General features: G+C 34.2%; 1 protein-coding gene across 1 annotated transcript; it reads left to right on the top strand.

Moving 5' to 3' along the window:
* Positions 1-22,244: 22,244 nt before the first annotated feature.
* On the top strand, positions 22,245-26,034 carry LOC141671058 (CBL-interacting serine/threonine-protein kinase 12-like). The gene is made up of 2 exons (XM_074477148.1): positions 22,245-23,781; positions 25,743-26,034. Exon 1 carries the CDS (start codon positions 22,388-22,390, stop codon positions 23,765-23,767), a length of 1,380 nt encoding a protein of 459 aa, XP_074333249.1. The 5' UTR covers positions 22,245-22,387; the 3' UTR covers positions 23,768-23,781; positions 25,743-26,034.
* The last annotated feature ends 1,571 nt before the right edge of the window (positions 26,035-27,605 follow it).

Below are 27,605 nucleotides of genomic sequence, written 5' to 3'. Positions count from 1 at the left end.
TTTGAAACCTAGGACATATTAGTACATAAAAAATTAGGGATTAAGAACTAGGTATGTTAAATTTTAAGTTACTAAAGAATACATACCTCTTTCATCATCTCCTTATGCAGTTTAAATTTCCAATTAGTAGTAGCTCTTGTTGTGACGCCCTCCAAACTCGGGTTAGAAGTTTGGGATTCACAACACACACACAATATATAAAACTGTTTATGAAAATAATATATGTAATGACCCTACTTATCACAACCACGGATCGTAACAGGTTAAAGTATGCACACATGCCAAAACATTAATTACAATACAACCGTACCAAATCCCAACTAGTTTAACTTATAACTGAATATAAAATATTCTTACAAACTTTCAAACTCAAAACTAAAACAAAAGTCTTCAGCTAGCTTATTCCGTCTCAACCTGGAATCCTAGCTCGCACACTTGTCTGGGGATCCTCGCTACCAATGGTTTCCTTCTTAACTGGAAAAGAACATAAACAGATTCGCAAGAGTGAGCTAACTAGCTCATCAAGTCATATTGATAATACCGAGATTAAATAATGATCAAATGAAATAATTTAAGGTATCAATTTTCTTGTTAAGCAATGATTAGAATTGGATATTCACTTTTATTTTAAAAACCAAGGTTAGGCTGCTGATCAAACACGCACTAACCCCGAGCAAGGCACGCAGCTCTACTCTATATACTAGATCCAAGGCACACATTGGCCTAATACGACCACGAATCTGGTATGATCACGAATCTGGTCAACATTTAGAAAATAATCAAATTATTTAACAATAACAGAATAAACAATGTAAATCAATAAACAGAATCATAAACAACATTCATCTCAAATCATAAGGTTGATTCATAACACCATAAGGGTATAAAAAGGTGTATATAAGAATTTGGCTTCCAGTCTGTAAAAGAATCAGATAATAGAAGGACAAGAATTTATTGGTTACAAGGATTATTCTTCTGATGTACAAGGTATTAAGTTTTGCATGTTAAGAAAATCCAGTTCAGTGATCTGTATATGGTTTATATGTATTTGTGGAGTTGTATCGTATGTCTGTGGTTCGTATCTGGGAATTCAACAATCGATGATTTACAAAGAATAAGGCTTCTGGCTCAAAGATCAATAAGTAGAATCAGGGTTTATGGTTAATTACTCCAAAGCACTTCCAATATAAAATAAAACTATTTCAAATACATATCAAGATGGTTCAAGAATTACTTGGCTTATCTCAATCCGCTTTCACTTCACTTGCTCTCGTCTATCGTTTCCATTCACTGACTATCTGCTTTCCCTTTCTATTCCTCGCTTCCTCTGTTTAGACATTACAAGTATCTATCAATACTCAGTCTCACTTTATTCTATTTGTTACAAGTTTCTATCTACCCATCGTTTCACCCAGATCCGACGTACGGATTGAAAGTTACAATAAAAACCGCCAAACAATAAACACTATAGCACATAGCAAGTAAGATATATGATAAAAATAACTTTACAAAGAAGATTCGGGGTTAAAATAATTTTTCGGGTATTAAATACGAATTTTTAAATATTTTTCGAAATTAAAACGGGTCAACGAATCATTTTATAAATAATTAACAGGATTCGAATACCCGAATCTGACTTTAAAATCATTTAATAATAATTATCGAGCCTTGGACATAATTTAAAATAATATGTTAAAGCTTGAAACTGTTTCTTAGAATTTTTAAATCAAAAAATAATTAAATCTAATTAAATAATCAATTAAAATTAATTAATAACTAATTAAATCAATTAACCACTGTTTGTTCGAAATAATTCTGCAAATGTGTTTCTCTCATCAAAACGATCAAGCCCTGTTAATTTCATGCGTTTTTGGGCCGTACTGAAGCTCGTCGGAAAGCTTGGGGTCGCCTTTAATGGCGACCGCCGACGAGACATCGGGGAAGGTGGTTAATTTACCACTTTTCCCCTGTACTTTGATAAAACTTACAATCCGATCTCTGCTATTTTAAAAACTTGCAAAAGTTATATTCCTGTTTCCAAAATTTCTAAAATTATATTTATGTTTATTTTATTTTCATAAAATTGTTTTTAATTATTTAAAATTCCAAAAATCATTATTTTTAATTCTGAAAATTAGTTTTACTTCAAAAATAAGTCTGAATTATTTAATTAATTAATTTTAATTGATAATTAATTATTTAATTGATCAATTAATTTAAATATTAATTGCATATTTCGACCGGAAAATCCGGTCAAAGTTTCGCCGCCGGTCGAGCTTCGAAACTCCGGCGAAGCCTTCCCCGTTATCCTCTTTTTAACCCACTTATTCCCATCGATTGCTTGTTTCAGGATCTATCTAATGATATAAACGAATTCAACTCATAACCCTTGAATAAAAAATGCCCAAAAATCAATTAAGAACATTCATACTCCAATAAACCCTAATTTTAATAATTCGAGAATCAAACACAATTTTCCATATGTTACTGAACTCCAAATTCAACATATGATATACCAAAATGACCAGAATCAAGTTATCTACAACATGAAAGCATCAGATCACACAAACAACATCAAAATCAAAAATTCAAATTTAAACCCAATTTAATTTAAAAAGTAATAAAATTATAGAAAAATGCCAGATGATTCTGCAGTGAAATAGGCTATGGAATTTGATAGTACTCCTCGAGACCTTTGTTTTGATTACTAGAGCATAAAAATCCGACTTCAATAATGCCCTCAAATCTCCGTTTGATTCTCAAGAACGCGATGACTTTTAGGGTTTTTCTCTGAAATTTATATATTTTTACTGTTTGATGATGATTATCCGTACAAAATAAAATACGGTAAGGGATATTTATATTTATGTAATATTGGTACCCCGTTGGAGGATATAAAATAGAATATCTAATTGATAAAACAGATCCAATTCGGTACCGGTTTTGGGATAATTATCAAAACCAGGCATTTTGTAAATACGGTCTTTGTCCCATCGCTTTGGTTACACGAATTACGAGAAGATAATATAATAGTTTAATCAAAACATCTCGTTTCTCGAAAATACGGGTTTTATCGATTTACCGTAACGAATATTGTATCGAAAAATTTACGCCGGGACCTGCACGGGTAAAACCGTACTCCGGATCGAAAAAGTCAAAATATGGAAAATGCTCGGAATAATCATATTATATTAGAAAGGAGTTTTCCCGAGACTTCCGGGTTGTAAAAACGTAAAAAGGTTGAAGTTGGACGATTTTCGATTATACAAAATAGTTTAAAATTACTCGGAAAAATAATTTATTAAATCCATAAATTCTTCATAAAACCATATAACAACATATAAATTAATAGGAAAATATCAAAATTATCTATACTTTATTTTGGACATATAAAAATTGAAATACTCAAATTTTACCACATTTAAACATCCAAACACATATGCCAATTAACAAGTAATTCACAAAAATTCATATAATAATCACATAATAATTATTCTTTGATAAAAATAATTACACGTTATATCCTGCATATTACACTTGTAGCCTTCCATAACAAGTCCTTTTGTGCTGCCCTCTTGAATTCCCTCACCATATTTTGAAATAAATGCATGTTAGATATATTTGATAATGTCATGTCTAATATGATTTATGTTTAGTTTTTCAGATCTTACTTAAACAGGACAAATAAGTACTTAACTGAAATCAGTACTTATACTGAAGTCAGAACTTAAGTCATCAGTACGTATTAGAAATGATACCCTGGGACGGATGTAAAGCTAAACAAATTGCTTCTGAGGTTCAGGAGATATTTATCAGAAGATAATATCAGGACTTAAAGGAAATATTCAGATAAGGAAGGCAGCTGATTTACAGGAAGAGAAGATCTAGACAAACGTAAAAAGAGATATGCATGAAGAAGGAATTCTGTGAAGAATGGAATACTTGGAAGAAAAGATATCTGATTGATATATTTTAGGAAGCAGAATTATATTCCATATCAATTAGCGATTATCTTGTAACTGTGTAGTATATAAACACAGACATAAGGTTTACACTATAAGTGTTATCATTATCGAGAAGATTATTCATTGTAACCCTAGCAGCTCTCGTGATATTTGTTCATCACTGAGAGAGGACAGTTCCATACTGTAATAGAGTTTATTGTTTTGAATAAAGTTTGTCTTCTGTTACTTGAGTTATTAGAGTTCGATTTGATTGTGCTATACACTGTATTCACCCCCCTCTACAGTGTGTGTGACCTAACAAGTGGTATCAGAGCCTATCTGTTAACACACAAACAGTTTAAGATCCAAAAACAATCATGTCTGAAGTAGAAACTCCAACTAAGCCCACCAAAATTGAAGAACCTCCAAAGACACAAATCCATAGCCGATATGAGGCTATTAGAGTTCCCATATTGAGACCATCTGAATATCCCATATGGAAGGTAAGGATGACCATGTTTCTGGAAGCTACAGATCCAGAATATCTTGATAGAATCAAAGAAGGGCCTCACAAACCAACCAAACTCGCTGTTGCAGTTGCAGGTGAAACATCAAAGTCAGTACCAAAGGAGAAGAGTGACTACACTGCTGAAGATATCGCATCAATTGCTAAGGATGCTAAGGCACGACACTTACTGCATAGTGCCATTGATAATGTAATGTCAAACAGGGTAATAAACTGCAAGACTGCAAAGGAGATATGGGATGCCTTGGAAACAAGATGTCAGGGAACTGATACGATTTAGAAGAACAGGAAGACAATACTCACTCAAGAGTATGAACACTTTGATTCAAAAGCTAATGAGTCATTGACTGATTTATATGATAGATTTGTCAAACTCTTGAATGATTTGTCACTGGTTGATAAGGAGTATGATCTTGAAGATTCAAACCTTAAATTCCTGTTGGCTCTTCCTGAAAGCTGGGATTTGAAGGCAACAACAATAAGAGACAACTATAATCTTGATGAAACGACTCTTGATGAAATTTATAGGATGCTCAAGACTCATGAACTTGAGATGGAACAAAGAAGCAAGAGGAAAGGAGGAAAGTCAAGGACAGTTGCTCTTAAGGCTGAAGAAGAATCCCCCAAGGCAGCTACCTCAAGGAAAGGCAAGGGTAAAGCTCTCTTCACAGTCATCAAGTTCTGATAGTGATGATGACTCAGAATCTGAAAGCTTGCCTGAGACGGATGCTGATGAAGAGATGATGAAGCTGTGTGCCCTTATGGTGAAAGGAATTACAAAGATTGCATACAGGAAGTTCAGGAAGGGAAAGAAGTTTTCCAGGAAAGGTGCAAGTTCTGATAAGAAGAATTTCAGAAAATCTGAGGGCAAAGGAGGAAAGTCTGACAGAGGAGATTATACAAATGTCAAATGCTACAACTGTGGTGAGAAAAGCCACATATCTCCTGATTGCAAGAAAGTGAAGTGTGACAAAAGTAAGGCTCTTGTCACAAAGAACAAAAGCTGGGCAGACACCTCAGATTCTGAAAGTGAGGAGAATTATGCCTTGATGCCAAATGCTGATATGGCAAGTGCTGAAAGCAGTTCTGAAGCTGCTGAGTTAAAGGTACCTCAAACTACTTATGCCTTTCATAATGATGATATTAATGAGTTGAGAAGATATCTTAAAACCATGTTCATTAGCTATAGAGATCAAACTTTAACATGTGAAAGATTAACTTCTGAAAATCTTACTTGCAAAAAGAGGAATGATTATTTATAAAAATAGTTAGTCATGTTCCATCAAACTCAGAAAGATAGAGATGATGCTTTCTATGTTAGGGATAAATTACTTAAAATGAATGAGTCTCTAAAAGCTGAGTTAGAAAAGGAAAGAGAGATTATCAGGACTTGGACTAACTCTGGCAAAACAACTCAGAATTTGTTAAGCAGTGAAAACTGGAAAGAGGGCTTAGGTTATGGAGAGGATAAGAATGATAAAGGAACTGTAGATATTAAGCCTATAGTTGTTAAACAAAAACCAAAGTTAAAACCTGTTAAGTTTGTAGCTGTAAAGTTTGATACTGAGAAATCAGAAGTTAAAAAGGAATTAACTTCTGACAAACTAAAACAGGAAAAGACAACTGCAGTAAACGTAGGTTTAATGACAAAGAAGCAGCTTAAGCATAAGCTGAAAGATGTTAAGAATGCAAACAAGGTAAAATCACCTAGGAAAAATAGGAATGGAAAGGAAGGTGTGAATAAAAGCAATGATTATAAGCTTGTTCCTGATGCTCCTAGAAAAACATGTCATAACTGTGGAAGTTCTAACCATCTGGCTTCTTTTTGCAGGAAAAATAAGAATATAAACTCCTTACCTTCAGAGTCAGGAGTTAAGAGTCAGTATGTTAGATATAAGCCACAAAATCCTTGTTTTCATTGTGGTAGTTTATGGCATTCCATTTATACTTGTAAGGAATATCATAGTCTGTACTATGATTATTATCAAATAAAACCTTCTTTAAAGAAAGTTAGCATTGTTCCTTCCAGTGTAAGTTCTGATTCAAAGTCTGATAGTGTAAATTCTGATAAGAAAAATGTTAACATAAACTCTTATGCTAAATCCGCTGCAAATGTTAACAAACTTGATAAGGCCAAAGGATCCAAGCAAGTCTAGGTCCTTAAAACTAATCATTAGTGGTCTTTGTGATTGCAGGGCAACAGGAAAAACATCCTAGTTCTGGACAGTGGATGTTCAGGACATATGACTGGAAATAAAGCTCTGCTATCAGACTTTGTGGAGAAGGCTGGCCCAAATGTTTCTTATGGAGATGGCAACATTGGAAAAACATTGGGATATGGCAATATCAGTCTTGGGAATGTCATCATTAAAGAAGTAGCTCTGATCTCAGGACTTAAACACAATCTGCTGAGTGTTAGTCAAATATGTGACAGAGGTTATCATGTGGATTTCTTTGAAGAACACTGTGAAGTTGTAAGTAAATCTACAGGCAAAGTTGTTCTGAAAGGATACAGGCATGGTAACATCTATGAAGCCAAGCTTTCAACAAGTACTGATGGTTCTATAGTCTGTCTGATTAGTAGAGCATCAATTGAAGAAAGCTGGAATTGGCACAAGAAACTCTCTCATTTAAATTTGAACAATATAAACGAACTAGTCAAGAAAGATCTTGTGAGAGGACTGCCAAAGTCAGTATTTGCTCCTGATGGCCTTTGTGATTCTTGTCAGAAGGCTAAACAAAGGAAATCCTCATTCAAGAGCAAGACTGAATCATCAATTCTTGAGCCTTATCACCTACTACATGTTGATCTTTTTGGTCCAGTAAATGTCATGTCTATTGCAAAGAAGAAATATGCTATGGTCATAGTGGATGAGTTCACCAGATACACATGGGTGTATTTTTTGCACACAAAAAGTGAAACTGCATCTATCTTGATTGATCATGTCAAGCAACTGGATAAATTGGTCAAAGATTCAGTAAAGATAATAAGAAGTGATAATGGTACCGAGTTCAAGAATTTGATAATGGAAGAGTTCTGCAAAGACCATGGAATCAAGCAGGAATTCTCTGCTCCTGGAACTCCACAGCAAAATGGAGTTGTTGAAAGAAAGAATAGAACTCTCATTGAAGCTGCACGGACTATGCTTGATGAAGCAAAGCTTCCAACCTATTTCTGGGCTGAAGCTGTGTAGACTGCTTGTTTTACTCAGAATGCAACACTTATCAACAAGCATGGAAAGACACCATATGAGATGGTGAAGAAAAATAAGCCAAATCTGAAGTATTTTCATGTATTTGGATGCAAGTGTTTTGTTCTTAAGACTCACCCTGAACAGTTATCCAAATTTGATCTAAAAGCTGATAAAGGAATCTTTGTTGGATATCCACTTTCCACAAAAGCCTTCAGAGTCTATAACTTGAGAACAAGAGTGGTCATGGAATCTATCAATATCTCTTTTGATGATAAGAAGATTACTGGACTTGAAGATTTCAATGATCATGATCAACTGAGATTTGAAAATGAAGACTTAAATTCTGATACTGAAAATCCTGACAGTCTAAATCCTGATACTGCAAACTCTGATTGATTAAACTCTGATGTTATTGAAACTGTGGTGACTACGCCAAAGGAAGATGCACCTATGCAGGGGGAACTTACTCAAGATACAACCACATCTCAAGAAGCATCAGAACAAACATCTGGCTCTTCAAGTTCTGATTCGTCAAGTTCTGATAAGCCAAGTTCTGATAGTGCTGAAAATTTAAATACTGAAGAATCCAACTCAGAGAGCATAGTTTCAGGGGGAGCATCAGAAAATGTTGATGAAGATAGCATGGATCTTGGGGGAACATCCAGTTCTAGAGAAAACCTTCCATCTGCAAGGAAGTGGACTAAATCACATACACCTGACTTAATCATTGGAAATCCTGATGCAGGTGTCAGAACTAGAACAGCTACTTCAAGTGAATGTCTTTACAACTCTTTTCTTTCTTAGACTGAACCAAAGAAAGTGGAAGAAGCTCTTCAAGATGCTGATTGGGTGCAAGCAATGCAGGAAGAGTTAAATGAATTTGAAAGAAACAAAGTCTGGACCCTAGTGCCAAGACCAAAGAACAGATATGTTGTTGGTACAAAGTGGGTATTCAGAAACAAAACTGACAGTGATGGCATAATTACAAGGAATAAAGCAAGGTTGGTTGTAAAAGGATATTCTCAACAAGAGGGAATTGATTATGATGAAACATTTGTACCAGTTGCCAGATTGGAAGCCATAAGGATATTTTTGGCTTATGCTGCTCATAAAAAGTTTACTGTATTTCAAATGGATGTGAAAAGTGCTTTTCTCAATGGAGAATTGGAGGAGGAAGTATATGTTGAACAACCTCCAGGCTTTGTAGATTCCAAATATCCAGATCATGTCTACAGGCTTGATAAAGCACTTTATGGCCTTAAGCAAGCTTCAAGAGCATGGTATGAGACTTTAGCTCAGTTTCTTCTGGAAAGTGGTTTTAACAGAGGAACTATAGACAAAACACTGTTCTTCCTCAACCATGGAAAGGACTTACTTCTGGTTCAGATATATGTTGATGATATCATCTTTGGTTCTATAAATGACAGACTTTGCAAGAAGTTTGCCAAACTGATGCAGTCAAGATATCAAATGAGTATGGTGGGGGAACTTAGCTATTTTCTGGGCCTTCAAGTCAAGCAGAATGAAGAAGGCACCTTTATTTGTCAAACCAAGTACACTAGAAATTTGTTGAAGAAATTTGGAATGCAAGATTGTTCAAGTACATCCACTCCCATGGCCACTGCAATAAAACTGGATAAGGATACTGGTAAATCAGTACATATTATTGATTACAGAGGTATGATTGGCTCTCTACTCTATCTAACTGCTAGTAGACCTGATATTATGTATGCTACCTGTCTTTGTGCAAGATTTCAAGCAGATCCAAGAGAAACTCACTTAACAGCTGTGAAAAGAATTTTCAAGTATCTTAAGGGAACAACTGATCTGGGATTGTGGTATCCCAGAGAATCAGATTTCAAACTAATAGGTTACTCAGATGCAGATTTTGCAGGTTGCAAAATTGACAGGAAAAACACAAGTGGAAGCTGCCAATTTCTTGGAGGCAGATTGGTTTCTTGGTTTAGCAAGAAACAAAATTCAATTTCCACATCAACTGCAGAAGCAGAGTACATTGCTGCAGGAAGCTGTTGTGCACAGATTCTTTGGATGAAGAATCAGTTACTGGATTATGGGTTAACATATTTTAAAATCCCTATTTACTGTGATAATCAAAGTGTTATTGCTATGACAGGTAATCCAGTTCAACACTCAATGACAAAACACATCAGCATTAGGTACCACTTCATACGGGAACATGTGGATGAAGGTACAGTGGAATTGCACTTTGTTCCAACAGATCAACAACTAGCAGATATCTTCACAAAATCACTATATGAAGCTACTTTTACAAGATTGGTAAATGAACTTGGAATGGTTTCAGGTTCTTTCACTAAATCTGCTTAGTTTTGTTCTGATGCATCAGGCTTATGATCAGTATTTACAGAAATTACTCTCTTTGTGTATTCTGTGCTTAATTGAAAATTGCTTAAATATTGATTGTTGTTTGATGTGAATTTCTAAACTCTGATAGTGAATTGACTGTTTATGTGACTATTCTATCTAATGAGGATAACTGTGCTAGATGCTGCCTAGTAGTCTTTAACATACTAGAGATCCCATGTTAGAAGTAATTATTTATGTGGAAATCTATTGACACAAGCAAATTCTGATATTGAGCTTAGTTAAGTTTACTTTGTCTATCTTATTACTAAGTCAAAAACTAGAATAATATTTCTCATCTGTTAAGTTCTGATGTTAGTAAATCTGTTGAATGTACTAAGTGCTGATAAACCTCAATTATCAAAAGAAAAATGAAAAGAAACAAGGAATAAAAATCAGGTACTCCTTTGAGATCTAGAGTAAAAATGTGGAAGGGACGACCCAAGTGCATTGCTGGTATTAAGTAATATGCATCAGAAAAAGCAAAAATAAATATTTTTCTTGGTGACTTTCACACTCTATGATTACTGGAGAAATACTCTGATAATAGTATAAATTCTGATAAGCAGTCGTAACTCACTTACACTGAGAAGCCACTGTAAAATGGAATTTCAAAAGATGCATAAAATAAGCACAATAACAGTTGAGGTGGACTCATGCATGAACTCATTCAAAAGTAGGCCTCAAAATAATGACTGATTTTAAGTAAAGTTCTTAGTTATGCCTTATTTCTAAGATGTACTGAAGTGAATCAGACTTTACTTTTTGTCTGATATTTGGCTTAATGCACACACTTACACTCCATATGAATGATGAAAATTAATGTGGCGTTCAATGTTGTTTTAGATGAACCGTTTATGTGTCAAATTGCATAAATTCTGAGGAAAAGTTCTAATGGAAGTTCTGATGATTAAGTTCTGAAAAATCAACATCAGCATTTGTGTGAAGAATTACGGAGATAGGCATTCACTTTTTGAGTTAAGAAATCATGTTCTGATGACTGTTAAGTTCTGATATAAGTCTAAGTGCTGATATTAAATTCTGATTCTTTACTTGACTTATTTGTGGTTAAAAGCTGCAACAGTCTTATTTTAATTCAGAATATGTTTGGGTAGAATATTAACAGTCAATATAATTAGGGTTAGTGGAACACGTACATGCACAGTAATTTTTACTTGTTTCTTGTGCGCATTAAACCCTGTTTTACACTTCCAATGACTGTTTTTCTTCTTCCCAGTCTAGGGAGACGAGGTAGAATTATTTCTACTTGTCCACATTAAATTATCCTCGCGTCTCCTGGCATTCTATTTCCTATATAAACCATCACCTCACATCAGCCCACACATCATTTCTTTTCTCACATACTCACTCACTTTTCCTTCATACCAACACAATCATGGTTAACTACAATATGTTTTTAAATTATGAGACCTTCAACATGGAGTTGAGCTGTGAGGACTGGCAGCAGGAATGGCACGTAACTGTCATTCCTGATGAGATTTGGGACTCGGTTCCCCGGGAGGTTCTCACACACCTCCTGTTCTTTTACATGGACTACCATCGCCATCTGGAGCGATTGGAAGAAGAAAGGGTGGAAGCTCTCCGCCAACAAGAGCGAATCATTCGACTCGCTATTCTTTTTGTAGAGCGTCGGAAGAAGAAATAATTTGTTTTCTTCTTCCTGTTTTTTTTCATCGTCAGCTTTGTCCGGCTTCTTAGCCAAGGACAAAAGCTGTTGATGCTAGGTTTAGTAGCTTAGGACAGTCTTGTAATGTTCTGATGTAAATTTCAATTTCATGAATGTATTATCTTAATATATTAATGGAATTTTATATTTTTGCAAGATTTTGTCTCTGAGATGTTTACAATACTACTGTATTTTTAAATCCTGATATATCCATATTCTGATGACCATTTTAATTGCTGATTTAAATTAAGTTCTGATTCTGAAATGTCAGTAATTGTTTACTTGATTTATTTTTTTTGGTCATTCTCACACTTGAATATTTTTACAGAATATTGGTTTTGCAGTGAAAATGATTAATTAAGTGGGAACAGTTTAAATTTTGAATTAAAACTGACTTACCTCAATTAATGGGATTACTTGGTAAGTGGAACGGTTTTTTTCCTTGAAAAACTGCATGTGATAAGTAATGATTACTGTTTTCCCGTATCCATTAACTATTCATTATTGCTGCATGTCTGACAGGCGTCCAACGGTTATTTTTTTAACCATGTATAAGTAAGAGAGAGAGAAGATTATACAATTTTTTATTTACTTTTACACTTTATCTCTCTTTCTTTACTTTTACGCTCTCTCATCTCCTGACGTTGGTTTTCATACAGACATTTTATCAAACACCTTACAGGCAACCTTAATTCTCAATTTTTCTCATGGCACCTAAGGATTTGATCATAGATGGAGCCAAGTTCCTTCCCAACAACTATGCTGCAATCTTAAACCATGATGAAGCTCCATCTGAGTTGCATTTTGTGCAAGATCTTCTTGCACACAGTGAAATTGGGTATGCATTGACCCAGCCTTCAGTCTTTTCAAGCCAACAAGTTCTGACGTTTTGGCGGACTGGGCATTTTGATAATGGTGGTGCAACTGGTACTCCCAGCATTGTTTTTGAAGTCAATGATGATGAGAATGTGGTAACTCCTGGAACAGTTCGCAAGGCTTTACATTTACCAGACGGCTGCATTTTCTCAACACCGGAGGAACCAATTCTACAGCAGCTCATGGCCAATTTGGGGTATGAGCAGAGTTTGGCTAAGCTTGGACAGTTGAAACGAGCACATATCAGAAAGGAATGGAGCTTTTTCTTCGACTGCATCACTAAAGCCTTCGGTAATAAGTGTTCCAACTTTGATGCCATTCCAATAATGAGTCAGCACATCGGGTATGCTATTATTAACCAAACTCATTTTGATTTTGCAAGTGCTGTGCTAGGTTTTATAAGGGATAGGATGACAGAGGATAGGAATGTTGTCTACTTTGCTAGATTCTGTCAGCTTATGTATAATTTATGTTGTGCTGATGAACCCCAACCTACCACTGACTTATTTCCACCCTTTAAACTTGCAAAACGGGCTTTTAATGACTTGGTAAATGCCGACCTTAAGAAAATGGTGGTTAGACCTTTATAGATTCCTCAGTCTGTAAAACAGATCCTGGTAAATGCTGATCCTCAAACCTATAGATCTGTTTATCCTGATGTTCAACCTACCACCACATCCCAAACACCACACCAACCATCAGAACATACCACACATACATCTATACCTCAACCCTCTCTCAAAACATATCTCAAAACTTATCTCACACCTTCACAGACAGCTCAACCTTCATCCTCAGAACCTACTGTGAAGCCTTCATCTCCCAAGCCCAAGAGGACAAAGACTGTTCCTCAGACACCACAGAAGAGAAGGAGGATTGTTCTGAGAGATGAGTCAGATAGTGAGGAATAGGTTTCTGCATCAGAACCTGTTGTTAAAGAAGCTGAGAAGGTCCCTTCTTAGAAGGATTCTGGAATTGGGGGATCTAAGCTTCTCAAAAGGCTTAGAAGAATGACTTCTGCTGAACCTCCCAAGGAATCCCCACCTTCAAAGAGATACAAGAAACAGAGATCTAAAAGGCCAACTTCAGATGATGAGGAAGCAGCAGCTAATGAAGGAGATCAGGAATCTCTAATCTCAACAGAACCAGATTTTGTTGAAGCTACTGCATCTCCCTCTTCATTGTCCCCAACTCAGGAAGCTGCTACAGATAAGGCAAACACACCATCTGTGTCTCCTGTACATGAAAATATATCTCCTGTAGACCCAGGCACAAGTGCTGAAATTGATATTCACAACCTGGTTGTGCCTGAGGTTCTCTACTTAGAAGCTCCAACATCAATTAATCCATCAACAACACATTTTCCTGATGCTACTCAAACTCCAGAATTGTCTACAATACATTCTCTGCATCTAGATGTTGATGATCAGAATATAGGTGAGCATCAGGATATGGTTGTTGATCAGAACTTGGAAACATATCAGCACTTAGAGGATGATGCTGAAGCCTCAATTGCTTCTCATATGGTTGTTTTATCAGAAGATGTTGATTCTGTCAGTTCTGATGCTTCATATGCTGATGATACTGGTGATGCTGCTATTAATGCAGATGCTGATGAAGCTGGTCCTTCAGGACATGCATCTCAATAAACTGTTCATAAATCTGAACTAGTTTAGAAGTTTGTTACAAGAGCAGCACCAGTACCTTGGAGTGAAACTCCTAGAGGACAGGAGTGGACTAAGGAATGGAACTCAGTTACCTTTGTTCCATCTGAAAAGATTCTTGCTGAGCACTTGGCAAAAGCTGATGAAATGTTAATTAATGATGATTTCAAGACACAGCTTCGAGTCACTGCATTGAGTACTAGACATCTGCAAGGTCTCCATTCAACAACTCATGCAAAGTTACCTAAAATTCAGGAAGAATTGCTCAATCAAGAAACGACTCAGAAAATTGATAAGAAAAAATTCTTCCAACCTACCTTTGACAGAGTTGCGTACATTGAGAAGACCCAAGAGAAGCAACAGTCTCACATTGATGATATTTTGAAAAATCAAGCTTCTCAGCAATCTCAACTCGATGAAATCCAAGCCTCAGTGGAATTGCTTGTCTCTCTTCTCTTACCTGCTGATGCCAAAAAGGGGAGAAAGTAATTAAGTCCAAATGCAAAACTGTTAAGATACTGAAGGGGAAGGATGATGAAAAAGATGACCAGGGAAACTCTGGAATGGGTGGAGGTCATGGTTAAGGTAGAAGTTTCTCATCAAGAAGAGCTGAAATTACAAGTCACAGGACAAGTTCTGATGCTGGAAAAAGAATTACTTCTGCTACTGGTAAAAGGATAAGTTCTGATGAACTTTTGGATCTTGATGAAGAAATATCAAGACAGTTATTTCTGAAAGAAAATCCAGGAATGGACTTGGAAAGTGTGATGGAAGAAGAAGCTAGACTTAAGTCAGAAAAAGTCAATTCTAAATCTGAAGCTTCTGTTGGTAAAAAGAAACTTCCTAAGGCCAAAGGCATTGTGATAAAAGAAAGAACAAATCCTGAAGCAACCAAGGCTAAATCACAATTGCAGATAGATCCAAGGTCCAAGGGCAAAGAGAAAGTTGGTGAACCTATCAAGGTTTATGTGCCTCCTGTTGATGAAGAAATTACTGTTGAAGATGTTGATCTTGCTCTGAATTCAAGAAAAATTTCTAAGACAACCTTTGACATGGCTCAAGTTGTTCAGAGTAAAGATATAATTAGTTCTGATATTTCAAAGAAGCAAGTAACCTCTGACATAGCTCAAGTTAACTTGATATCAGAAGATAAATCAAAGGAAACCTCTGACATTGCTCATGTTAAACCTTCAAAGATACTCCTACCAGGATTCACCAAAGCCAAACAGACTCAACCTTTGAAGACTACTGCAAGTGGTTTTGAAGCAAGAGTGGTTACTGGAAAGGAAGCAAGAGATAAATCTGGATTGGGTAGTGCTGATGAAAGAAGAATACAGAACACAACCAATGATCCAACTTCCTTAAGTGAACCAGGTATTGGAGCAACTCCTGAAAGATTGAATCAACTAGAATCTGTACAGATGGTTTACCATACCTACTTGAGAGAACACATCTTGTTGTACTTAATGACAGATTGTAGGATTTATCATATAGGGGAAAATGCCATTCCACTGAAGTATTTTGAAGAATTGGAACATGTATTATTCTTACTTCAAGTGAATGACAAAATAACAGAAAGTGCTGCAAAGTATTTGAAGAGTCAAATTCAGAAACAGAAAAGGCTTTATTCTGTTAAGTCTGACAGCATATATCTTCCAAAGTACAGAGATCACAAGGGTGATATTGTTAAGATGAAGCCTAACTCTGCTAAGATTATAACTACCTTTCTGGGTTACAAGGCTGTGGAATTCAATCTTGAGTCTGACAATGCATATTTGATCAGACTGGATCAGGACATAAGGAAAGCTAAAATTAATGATCTCAGGGCTGCAATCTTTCAAACTGGTGAAGATTCTGCAGAACTTAAAGATGCTAAAAGGAGGATGATTGATGAACTCAGATATGCTGAGAGATGTTTGTTAAAGAACTATCTCAGAACAACTCCTGACATCAGAGAGATCAGAAAGTGAAGCCAAGTCAAGATCTACAACTGCTCAAATTCTGATATGTATACAGACTGAAGTTGTTATCAGAAGTTAAAGTTGGTAAAGCTTTAAGGACTGTAAGTTGTAGTTATCTAGTCAAATTCTCATGCATTTGTACTTAATATTTTTGACATCATCAAATATCTGTTAAACTTGTATATTATGCTAATTTACAAGTTGGGGGAGATTGTTAGATATATTTGATAATGTCATGTCTAATATGATTTATGTTTAGTTTTTCAGATCTTACTTAAACAGGACAAATCAGTACTTAACTAAAATCAGTACTTATACTGAAGTCAGAACTTAAGTCATCAGTACTTAAGGTTCAGGAGATATTTATCAGAAGATAATATCAGGACTTAAAGGAAATATTCAGATAAGGAAGGCAGCTGATTTACAGGAAGAGAAGATCTAGACAAATGTAAGAAGAGATATGCATGAAGAAGGAATTCCGTGAAGAATGAAATACTTGGAAGAAAAGATATCTGATTGATATATTTTAGGAAGCAGAATTATATTCCATATCAATTAGCGATTATCTTGTAACTGTGTAGTATATAAACACAGACATAGGGTTTACACTATAAGTGTTATCATTATCGAGAAGATTATTCATTGTAACCCTAGCAGCTCTCGTGATATTTGTTCATCACTGAGAGAGGACAGTTCCATACTGTAACAGAGTTTATTATTTTGAATAAAATTTGTCTTCTGTTACTTGAGTTATTAGAGTTCGATTTGATTGTGCTATACACTGTATTCACCCCCCCTCTACGGTGTGTGTGACCTAACAATGCATTACACAGAATTTGTGTTCAGCATTGAGAACCACAGAGTCTAATGCATTTATCAATTCCTGAAAAATGTCAAAAACAAGCAAATTATGACATTGACAAATGATAACATTTTTGCACCTTTTGTCTATTTGAGATACATGTCCATTCCTCGTCGTTTATAATCTTGATATCTTGGCAAAAGTATTCCAAAAACCATGTCCAAGCATCAGTGTTCTCTGTCTCCACTATGGCCCATGCCACAGGGTACATGCCATTATTGGAATCTATACCCACAGCTGCTAAAAGTTGACCTCCGTAAGGTCCTTTTAAGTGGCAGCCATCCAAACCAACAAGCTTCCTACAATTCTCCATGAAAGCGGTTTTTAGTGTTTGCAAGCACACATAAAATCTCAGAAATCTACCTGTCTCTGCACCGGCATTTGGGTTCTCAATAAGCACCTTGAGTGTTGATTCTGGAAGCACCTTCTTCAATTCATGTGCATACCTCCAAACCATACTATACCGCTCCTCATGTGTACCAGCAACCTTGATTAGACCTCTCTTTTTGGCTCTATAAACATAATGCTTGCTGACATCATATTTTAGGTTATTGACAATTTTTTTCTGGAAGGCATCCACAGGCCAAGTAGGATTCATCCTTATCTCTGTCTCATAGTAATCTGCAATTCACTTGGAATTGATATGCTTTTGTTTGAAGGTAGGCAAAAAGGTGTATTTATTGTAAAGTGTCTTGATCTGAAAATTAGGGGTCTCTTGGTATGAAAAAGCATAGACCTTCCACTGACAGGGTGGTTGGCAAAAATACTTCACTTTATGGGCCTTCTTTCAATTATTGCATATCTGTTTACTGCTTCTCTAAATATTTTTGAATCTCTAAATAAAAGGCCCAACTTGAATGTGGGCCTTATCATGTCCACCTTCTCATTGAAAACAGGGTAACTAATGGCATCTTCATCACTTGAGTTGGCCACCATCCTCTCATCATCAGAACCAGCATAGATAGATGAGGCAACATCACTTTGCTCACCATCTTTCTCATCCTCTCCCAAGTCATCAACATTTAGCTTAAATATCAAATCATCATCAGATTCATCCTTGTTAGAAGTATCTGAATACTAGCTCTCATCACTACTTTCTTCATCTCTAAATTCAAAGTCACGATCATCAGGGTCAGAGAAAGATTTATAGTGGCCCTCTATATCCCCAATATCTTGCTCAATGTCTTGTTTACACTGTGTGCTAAATGGAAATTGACTGTCATGTTCATGTTCATATTCATCTGGTGTGGCTTCTCTTGGTGGTGTAGGCTGCTTTGATGACTTGCTCTGTCTAGGTTTGGTTGGCTGCCTAGGAGTACATTATGTCATCAAATTTTATATTTTTAGTTAAAAAATTTTGACACTTTTTTATATATTGTACAACACAAGTCGGGGGTTTTTCGGGAAACAACCTCTTCATTTTTCTGAATGAGGGGAAGCCTGCGTACATCTTACCCTCCGAAAGCGGGATATACTGGGTATGTTTAGTTTGGTTTATAATATCTAGAATGCAAAATATGATAAAATTGTTGCTCATATTATGTAAATATTGTATTTTTTTATCTTTACCATTTTGTTTTTAGAAATTTATATTTTAATATGTATGTTTTAAATTTTGTCTATTTGAAATTTTTTATGTTTTTATTTATTATATTAAAATTATTTTTTTTAAAAATAATTATGTCTTATCAGTTACGATTAATTAAAAATTTCAATAACATTTATAATTATAATTAAATTATACGTAAAATTATATATTTTCTAAGAATCATCTTACCATAATCTGCCTCTAATCTTACGATCTTTTGGTTTGGCCACTTAGAAGTCCCACTTATATTGTTTTAGACATACGAATTTACATGATAATTTGTAGAGCATAAAAATCATGGAGTTCATTTGATAATAAAAATGGAATCAATTCTATTACAATTTTCTTACTATACTTGATAATGTTGAATCTATGCAGATCATTTGAAGACGAAGTCATGGCTACGACAATGTTTGCACATGCCGATATGAACCTGTTCTAACTTTTAGTTGTTCATGCCCACTAAGTCAATTCTTGATGATCCATATTCTATGGCTCTTAAATTTGTTATCACCTGTAGTTCAATGTCTTCATGAATTAAAAGTGTCAGCATATTAAATTTATAACTTTTAATATACATACATCAGATATATCGGTAAATTATAAATTGTCTGCAATAATCACATTGGGCCTTAATTTGATATCTTAAAATTTTAAAATTATTAATTAGTTAACATGATATCTCAACTTGATTTAGAGACAATTTCAAGTTTCAATCCTATCATCCCATTTATTTAAATTAAATACTATCTTTTATGATATTAATATTTGTATATATTTTTATCCATCATAGTGTATTATATAATTGAGAAAAGAGTTCAATAACATTTGTTATAACACAAGATTTCGTTGGGGGTTTTCTTAATTAATTAACATGATATCATAACTTAATTTAATTGTAGAATTATCGATGCGAATGTGTCGTAAGAAGACCGGAGAGCGTTCGACTGGTTATTTGACCCTGGAAATAAATTCTAAATTCTAAATTCTAAATTCGTAATATGTAATTCAAATTTTATTTCAATTCATTACTCATTTCAATCGGTATTTCAAAAATATCCGATTTACCGATTAATTCCCGATTAATCTTTTGCAAGATACCCAATCGATTCGATTTTTGAAATTCGATTAATCCGTACGTATTCTTCTACATTGAAGTATATATAATTATTTATTAAAATTAAAATACTATATTTATTTAAATATGAAGAAATTATGATATAATAAATATCTATTTGTTAATAAATAACTAATTATAATCATAATAATATATTAAATATAATTTAATATTATAATACATCCAATTTTTAATCCAATTAATTTTTCCGATTAATTCCCGATTTTCAATTAATCCCAAAGTTAGTTCGATCGATTTTCCCCGATTTCCGATTTTTACGATATACTAATTTCAACCAAAGGGAGCAAAGTTTAAGTATTACAAATCTTTCTTTGTGTGACTACATATATTGACGTCCTTTTCCTCGTAAATTAGGTTATATGTTAATGTTATCATTTCTCCACCTCCAGCTGAGAAACAGGTTTTAGCTTGCAAGTTTCTAAACCTGAATACCAAATCTTATCTAGCTATCTAAAATGCTTCCGCTTTTAGCTGCTTTTCTTTGCAGTACAAGTACAAGTATAAATGTGCTTTTTCTTGCTTAAACGATATAAACTACAATTTCATTCTCCTGTACTCTAACGGTAAAAACTAAATACACTATACAATTTGGTTAAGTTAACTTGTATTTAACCTATGAGGTGGAACTCACATGAGTATAAGATCGAAAAAATAATTATTTTAGAAAAAATCATCAAGAGCGATTTACATTTTAATATTGATCGTCATTTGAAAATGAAATTTATATCTAGTAGATGGATTTTATTATAAGTAGAGATATAAATGAGTCGATACGTTCATGAAAAATTTGGTGTTCAGTTCAAAAAATATTTAATTTGATTCGAGTCGATTCGATTTATAAATATGTTGAAAATTAACACAATTTTTAAAATTCAGTTTATAAATTGTATAAAATTAAACAACATAGTTCGATTTGAAATTTTGTGAATAAATTTGATTACAAAGTTCGTGAACATGTATGTTATTATAGTTTATGAACACATTCTTGATCATAATGCGTCACATTTATTAATATATCTCGTGAATAATTATACGGGCTATTACTTATATAAACTCATAAAAATGTTTTATAAACACATAATAGGTAGTGAATAATTTTGTATATTTATATACAAATTCCTATTTTTTACTCAATTTATTTCATTTGTTAATTTTTTTATAATTTATATATATGTAGAATTTAAATTATAATACATACTAACTGATAAATATGTAACTATTTTATTAAATTATGTTCATACATTCAATTACTATCTATATATCATTATCTAAATAGAATAACACAATTTTATCAAAATTAAATGCTAAACACCCAATTTTTTTTTTTTTGGTTTATGAGGTTTTTAATTTTTTATGTGATATTTTTGTATTTATTTAAAAAAACAAGCATGATTCGTGAGAACAAGTTTGTAAGATGAGTTGTTCGTGAACATAGTTTGTGAAATATATTCAGAAATTCTTCGTGAACATGCTCACCAATAATTTTTTTTCTCATTCAGTCATACATGAACAAAAATATTAATTTGGTAGAAATTTAAATTTGATAAATTTTTAAAAAATCGAAACATGAATACTCAAAAACTCAACGGTGTTTGGCTTGTTTATACTATCGTTGCCTAAATTAAGTTACAAATCAATTCCTTTTTCATATGCTAACTAAATTAATAATAACATTTTGTTTTTTTCCTATTCAAATATTTTGTACTCATGTAAGATAGATGTTTAATACATTTACAATTTATCTCATCTTCGTTTTCTCCATGTTCTGTTACTTTAAAATGGAAAAAAATATCTTTTTTTCCAATATTGTAAAAAATTAATAAATAAAAATGTTATTCTGTAAATTCTGTCATTAACACACATAAAATATATTAATATTTATGATACGAATACTTAATTATGTTTGATTTAATTATTTTTGATATTCATCCTAATTGATGGACTCAATAACAAAAGTTTCCAAAATTAAACTTTGCTTATCGCTTTATTGGTCAGTATAAAAATTATTTATTAGATACGTAAGTCCAATTATTCAAAAAGAATTATTTAAAATATTTTTCCTGCTTAACTAATTTAAACGATAATAATTACTATTTTTCATACAATTAATATTTACTTCTGATATTCAGTCAAAAAAAAAATATTTACTTCTGATATATCTCCATGCATAAATTGGCCAATTTTTCATAAACAGCTCAAAAATATTTGACTGTATAGTCAATTCCTGATAAATCTATGATAACACATCCCTAAAAAGAAATGAGATTATATTCCCAATATCTAACGTTATGATTTGTGAATAAATAGTAATTCAAATTCACAACCACAAAAACAAACACGATACACATATGACACAAACATACAAATACAAGGCTGTATTGTGTAATGTGTATAGTGTATACAAGTCATTTGTGATATAAATATCTCAACTCCCTTGAACTGTCATCATTTTACTAAATTATTACAGCTCAAAGACCCCCTCTTTCAATGGCACTTGAAACCCCCACCTCAAATCCCTAATCTATACACACAATTCCAACCTATACACACAAACCCCCCCTCTCAATGGCCTCCAAAACCACCACCAGGCAAGAATCCCAAGGCCTTTTACTCAACCGATTCGAAATCGGGAAGCTTCTAGGCCACGGGACTTTCGCCAAAGTCTACGTGGCAAGAAACATCAAAACTAATGAAAATGTCGCGATTAAAGTCATTGAAAAGGAACAGATCATTAAAGGGGGCTTGATACATCATATTAAGCGCGAGATCTCGATATTGAGACGCGTGCGCCACCCGAATATTGTGCAATTGTTTGAGGTTATGGCGACCAAGTCCAAGATTTTCTTCGTGATGGAGTATGTCAAAGGCGGAGAACTTTTTAGTAAAGTTGCCAAAGGCCGATTGAAGGAGGAGATTGCGAGGAAGTATTTCCAGCAGTTGATTTCTGCGGTGGCGTTTTGTCATGCGCGAGGTGTGTTTCATCGCGATTTGAAGCCGGAGAATATTTTGTTGGATGAGGATGGGGATCTTAAGGTCTCGGATTTTGGATTGAGTGCTATATCCGAGCAGATTAGGGGAGATGGATTGTTTCATACATTTTGCGGCACGCCTGCTTATGTGGCACCCGAGGTTTTGGGGAGGAAGGGGTATGCTGCTGCTAAGGTAGATATATGGTCTTGTGGTATTATTTTGTTTGTTTTAATGGCCGGTTATTTACCGTTTCATGATCAGAATATAATGGTTATGTATAAGAAGATTTATAAAGGGGAGTTTAGGTGTCCTAGATGGTTTTCACCTGAATTGACTAGGTTGTTGAGTAGGTTGCTTGATACCAATCCAAATACGAGGATTATGGTTCCGGAGATTATGAGTAATAGGTGGTTTAAGAAAGGTTTTAAGCATGTGAAGTTTTATGTGGAGGATGATCGGGTTTGTTTGAAGGGTGAAGGGGAGGATGATATTGATTATTTGTCAGATACGTCTGTGTCTGAGTCGGAGAGTGAGATGGAGATTCGGAGGAGGCAGTCGGGTTTGCCTAGACCGGCTAGTCTGAATGCTTTTGATATTATTTCGATGAGTTCGGGGTTTGATTTGTCAGGGTTGTTTGAGGAGAGGGGAGAGCATTCGAGGTTTGTGTCACGAGCACCGGTGCCGAGTATTATATCCAAGCTGGAGGAGATTGCTAAGATGGTTAGTTTTAATGTGAGGAAGAAGGATTGTAGTGTGAGTTTGGAAGGGTCGAGGGAAGGTGTTAAGGGGCCGTTGACGATTGCTGTGGAGATATTTGAATTGACGCCGTCTTTGAGGGTTGTAGAAGTGAAGAAGAAAGCTGGGGATCGTGGAGAGTATGATGAATTTGTTAACCGTGAGTTGAGGCCTGGATTGAAGAACCTTATGCTGATGGAATCTGAAGAAGCTTCAAATTTGCCTTCGGATACTGAATAGCGGGAAGAGGATTGGTATGGTCTTTTCTCTTCCCTTCTGTTCTTACTTGGTTGCTTTGCTATGTTGACTATCTATCTTTGCTTCTGTTATTGTTCTATTTAGTTGGAGCTCCGTAAATTCCCATAGCTTGCTTGTATCCAGTTCACTTTTAATGTGTAAACTTGTTTGAACTTGTACTGGTCTTATAGTTGGTGACTATATCTCTTCTTTTATGGTACCAGTGGACAATGTTTCTTTTTTTACATTATTATGTGTAGTAAATTAATGAACTATGACTTTGAACTTATCTGATTAAGAATGTTGCTTAATTCTGTTGTTCTTGAACATGGAAACACACACGCACATACGAAAATATATGCTTACAAAGATATACTAAAGTAGCAAGTGAAGGGATGGCAATTAAATTTTCACAAAAAAAGTTTGGCGCCGCACAAGACAACTTTAACAGCCGGTTAGGGTACACGTTATCTATATCATTAGGCCACAAGACTTTATCAATCAATTTGACAATAGTAAGAATCAAGAGAAAAGGGAAAGGAATCAGGACTAAAATTCCGGAGAGGATCCTGTAATACACGTGCCCTAATCAATCTGCTTCATTTAATACGATAGTCAGAAAGGCCATTTCTTGGTGGTGTCTTCTGAAATTATTACTTGTATTGTGGATAAAAAACAGTTCATTAGACATTGAGAATGATCCACTGTGTTGTATCAAATTCCTGTGCTGATACACTCGTGCAGATTAGTAAGTTCAAATTTCTCCGTGGAAATGATCACATCTAAAATTTTGTCACCGACTCACCACTTTTTCTTGGAAAGTTTCTTTTTAAATTGTTACTCATGCTTGAAAGATGTTTCCTTTAATAATGGCATATTTGCGTACTTAGAAAAGATAAAAATTTGTTTTAATAAAACATTGTTAAATTTTGATGATATGGAGCTGCATGTGCATCTCTAGTGAGTCTCATATATCCCAGGATTCCATATTTATCTTTGCATTATTTGTTTTGTCGAAAAGATAGAAAATTGTTGTAATAATACATTGTTAAATTTTGATGACATGGAGCTGCATGTGCATCCCTAGTGAGTCTTATATATCCCAGGATTCCATATTTACCTTTGCATTATTTGTTTTTGTCGAACTGGAGATCAAAGAGAGAATAAGGAAGTCTAGTGACCACTTAAACTAAGACAATGGAACGTTGTGTTTAGGGTATTGTATGACAGACCGAGTGAAATAGGTAATTAGAATTTGGTGATTGCATGTTTTTCATGGATCTATTTGTATGCTTCATGCATTTGAATTAATATTGTCATAACAGTTTAACATAGGAAGTAAAAATTTTATGCATCATATCTATTTGTATATACATTTGAATTAATATTGTCATAACAGTTTAGCAGAGGAAGTTAAAATTTTATGCATAATTTGTACCGCTACAATTCTATGCATATGTCATGGAATTCAAAAGGACAGGGATAGGAACATAAAATTTAAAGTTCAAGGTTGTTTAGGCTTTGTTTCTGAGAGTTTTTTACGTCAAGGGTTTTGTATGTTTGTTTCCGAAATTTTGTACGTGGCTTATGATAATGGTAATAAGATTTATTGTTACGTAACTTAGTTGGATCTTTCTAATTCAAGCAAATTGGAATCTTAAATGGCATTTTAGGTAATTCAGTTAAAATGCAAATGAAAGTAACAAGTCCTTTTCTGATTTCTCTACCTAATACTTAGAAGGTAGATGAAGAAGAGAGCATTTATCAATTTAGGTACAGAGAAGTGAGTTGCAGTAGGATTCTCTGTTGATGGCATTATAGATGGGTTTAATTGCTTGGTTGGAATGTGCCCATCCTACCTGTATAATTTTAAATGGCTCATTTGTCTTGTATTTCTAATACTTTTTTTTAATTCTGATACAAGGATGATATTGATTCCATATTACTGATTTTATTGGTTGATACATGTGACAATCAGATTGTTGACTGGGAGTGTTCATCTGCTACATCTGCATTCGACTGTTGTTAACAGACTGCTTGTACCTGAACAATATCAGTAGCTGAGGGATTCAGAAATACACATACCTGTGGAGCGAAACATCTAGTGATATGGAGAAATTTGTTTCTTCTTTTAACAGTATACATAGTTGGCTGTGATGTATAAGTTGACTTGGTGTCATAGAAGAGAGTCTTAATTGTGTTCAAAGTTGTTGAAGTTTAGTTTAATGATGTGTGATTCCTAATTTTAAATATAAATTATACATTCCATATCAGTTTTTGCATCTCTACATGTGCAAGGTTTTTTTTTCTCTGCAGTTTTTGATCATTCTTCGCAGCTGAACATGTAATTCTTATAAGCTTGACTGAAAATGCCATTTAGCTTGTGATTCATAACATCTTCCATTCAACTGTTTATAAGTTTAGAAGCATTAGATTGACTAGAGTTCAGAATGTGATTGGTGTTGTAACCAAACATCTCTGGGTGAATATGATGATTGTTTGTGCTGCTACAATGTGTAGTAAAAAGTAACGTCTTAGCTGTGTGAGCTTGGGAAATGTTGCTACCTCGTTCAATTCTAAAAGTTGAATCGGAACGAGGACTGAAAGATTGGGGTTCAATTCTAAAAGTAGAATTTCAAGTGTTACATCAAAAAAAAAAGTGCTTGTAAATGTCTATGTTGAATGTCTGTGTTATTATGGTAGGTACTTTGAAGAACAGTAGTTGGTGGAAGCTTATATCATCCTTTTTTAGTTAGTGTATTTTTGTTTAATTGTTTGATTCCATTTCAGAGTTTTGAGGCAAGGAGCTACGAGATTTGTCATTATATGTGACCCCTGTACCAATAGTTGCAGTATCTTTTGGCCTACAAAGGAGATCTATAAGAATTCATTGTTTTACTTTGCTTTTGTATTTTAGCTTCAAACCTCTTTACTAGATGTTGATGCTGGGGAAATTAACTAGTGTCAGATATTCTTCGCTCCAGATATTTTTTTAGTTATGCTTCATTGGTGAACGGTAGAGATTCATGTTTTTTTTGTAAGGTCAGATTTTGAAGTATATGGGTAGATGGTCGAGGATTCCGTAAGAAAGTGGAAGAGTCTGCTCATTAGTCTAAGGAATCCTTGTGTCCATTTTTTTTTAAAAAAGATAAATGTTAGTCTTTTTTTTGTTGAATAATTAAGTTATACTCTCTCTGCCTTATTGAATTTTATACATCATATTTTGACACGTTTTTTAATGTTCATTTAAAACATAACTCCACAATATTTTTTAAAGTTTTTTTTTCTGAATAAAAGTTTTATGTTAAAATTTTTATTCAAATTTTATTTAAAAAAACAAACTAGGAAACTATACTTTATAAAAGTCTCGAAATACATGAAAACAGTGCATGTATACAATCCGCGAGGACGGAGGTAGGATTTTTTACAAAGTGAGTCACTGTTCTAACAAATTTCGGGAACGAGTAAAAATCGAACATGATACCTAGGACAGTAAAAATTAGCACCTTGTCATCGCGATCTTAGACGCCGTTTAATGCAGTTAAAGTTTCATAATCTAAGAACAAATCATTGTAAGAAGTGTAATTAGTAGTGCAGGGTGGAAAATGTTTGATTGAGCCTTGCGAAAATAGTTGGGAAAGTCTCAGTTATAATTAGTGATATGTTAAATTATTTAATTGTCTCCTTATCCTGCCCTACCTCGGCTCTGTTAGTGCCAAATTGTGGGGTTTCTTTCCATTTCCACCGCTGCTAACATTTTGTTTACCAAAGTTGTGTAGGACTTTTTAACACACTGCAGGTCTACAACTACATGATCATTGGCTCTCATTATTCTAGACTT

This window comes from Apium graveolens, chromosome 7, assembly GCF_009905375.1.
Source record: "Apium graveolens cultivar Ventura chromosome 7, ASM990537v1, whole genome shotgun sequence".
Classification (NCBI taxonomy): domain Eukaryota; kingdom Viridiplantae; phylum Streptophyta; class Magnoliopsida; order Apiales; family Apiaceae; genus Apium; species Apium graveolens.
The sequence above is the reverse complement of the archived record's forward strand: the minus strand, read 5'-3'. Positions and strand labels throughout refer to the sequence as shown.

Coding starts and splice junctions, on each gene's coding strand:
- LOC141671058 (XM_074477148.1), top strand. CDS start 22,388: ATGGCCTCCAAAACCACCACCAGGCAAGAATCCCAAGGCCTTTTACTC.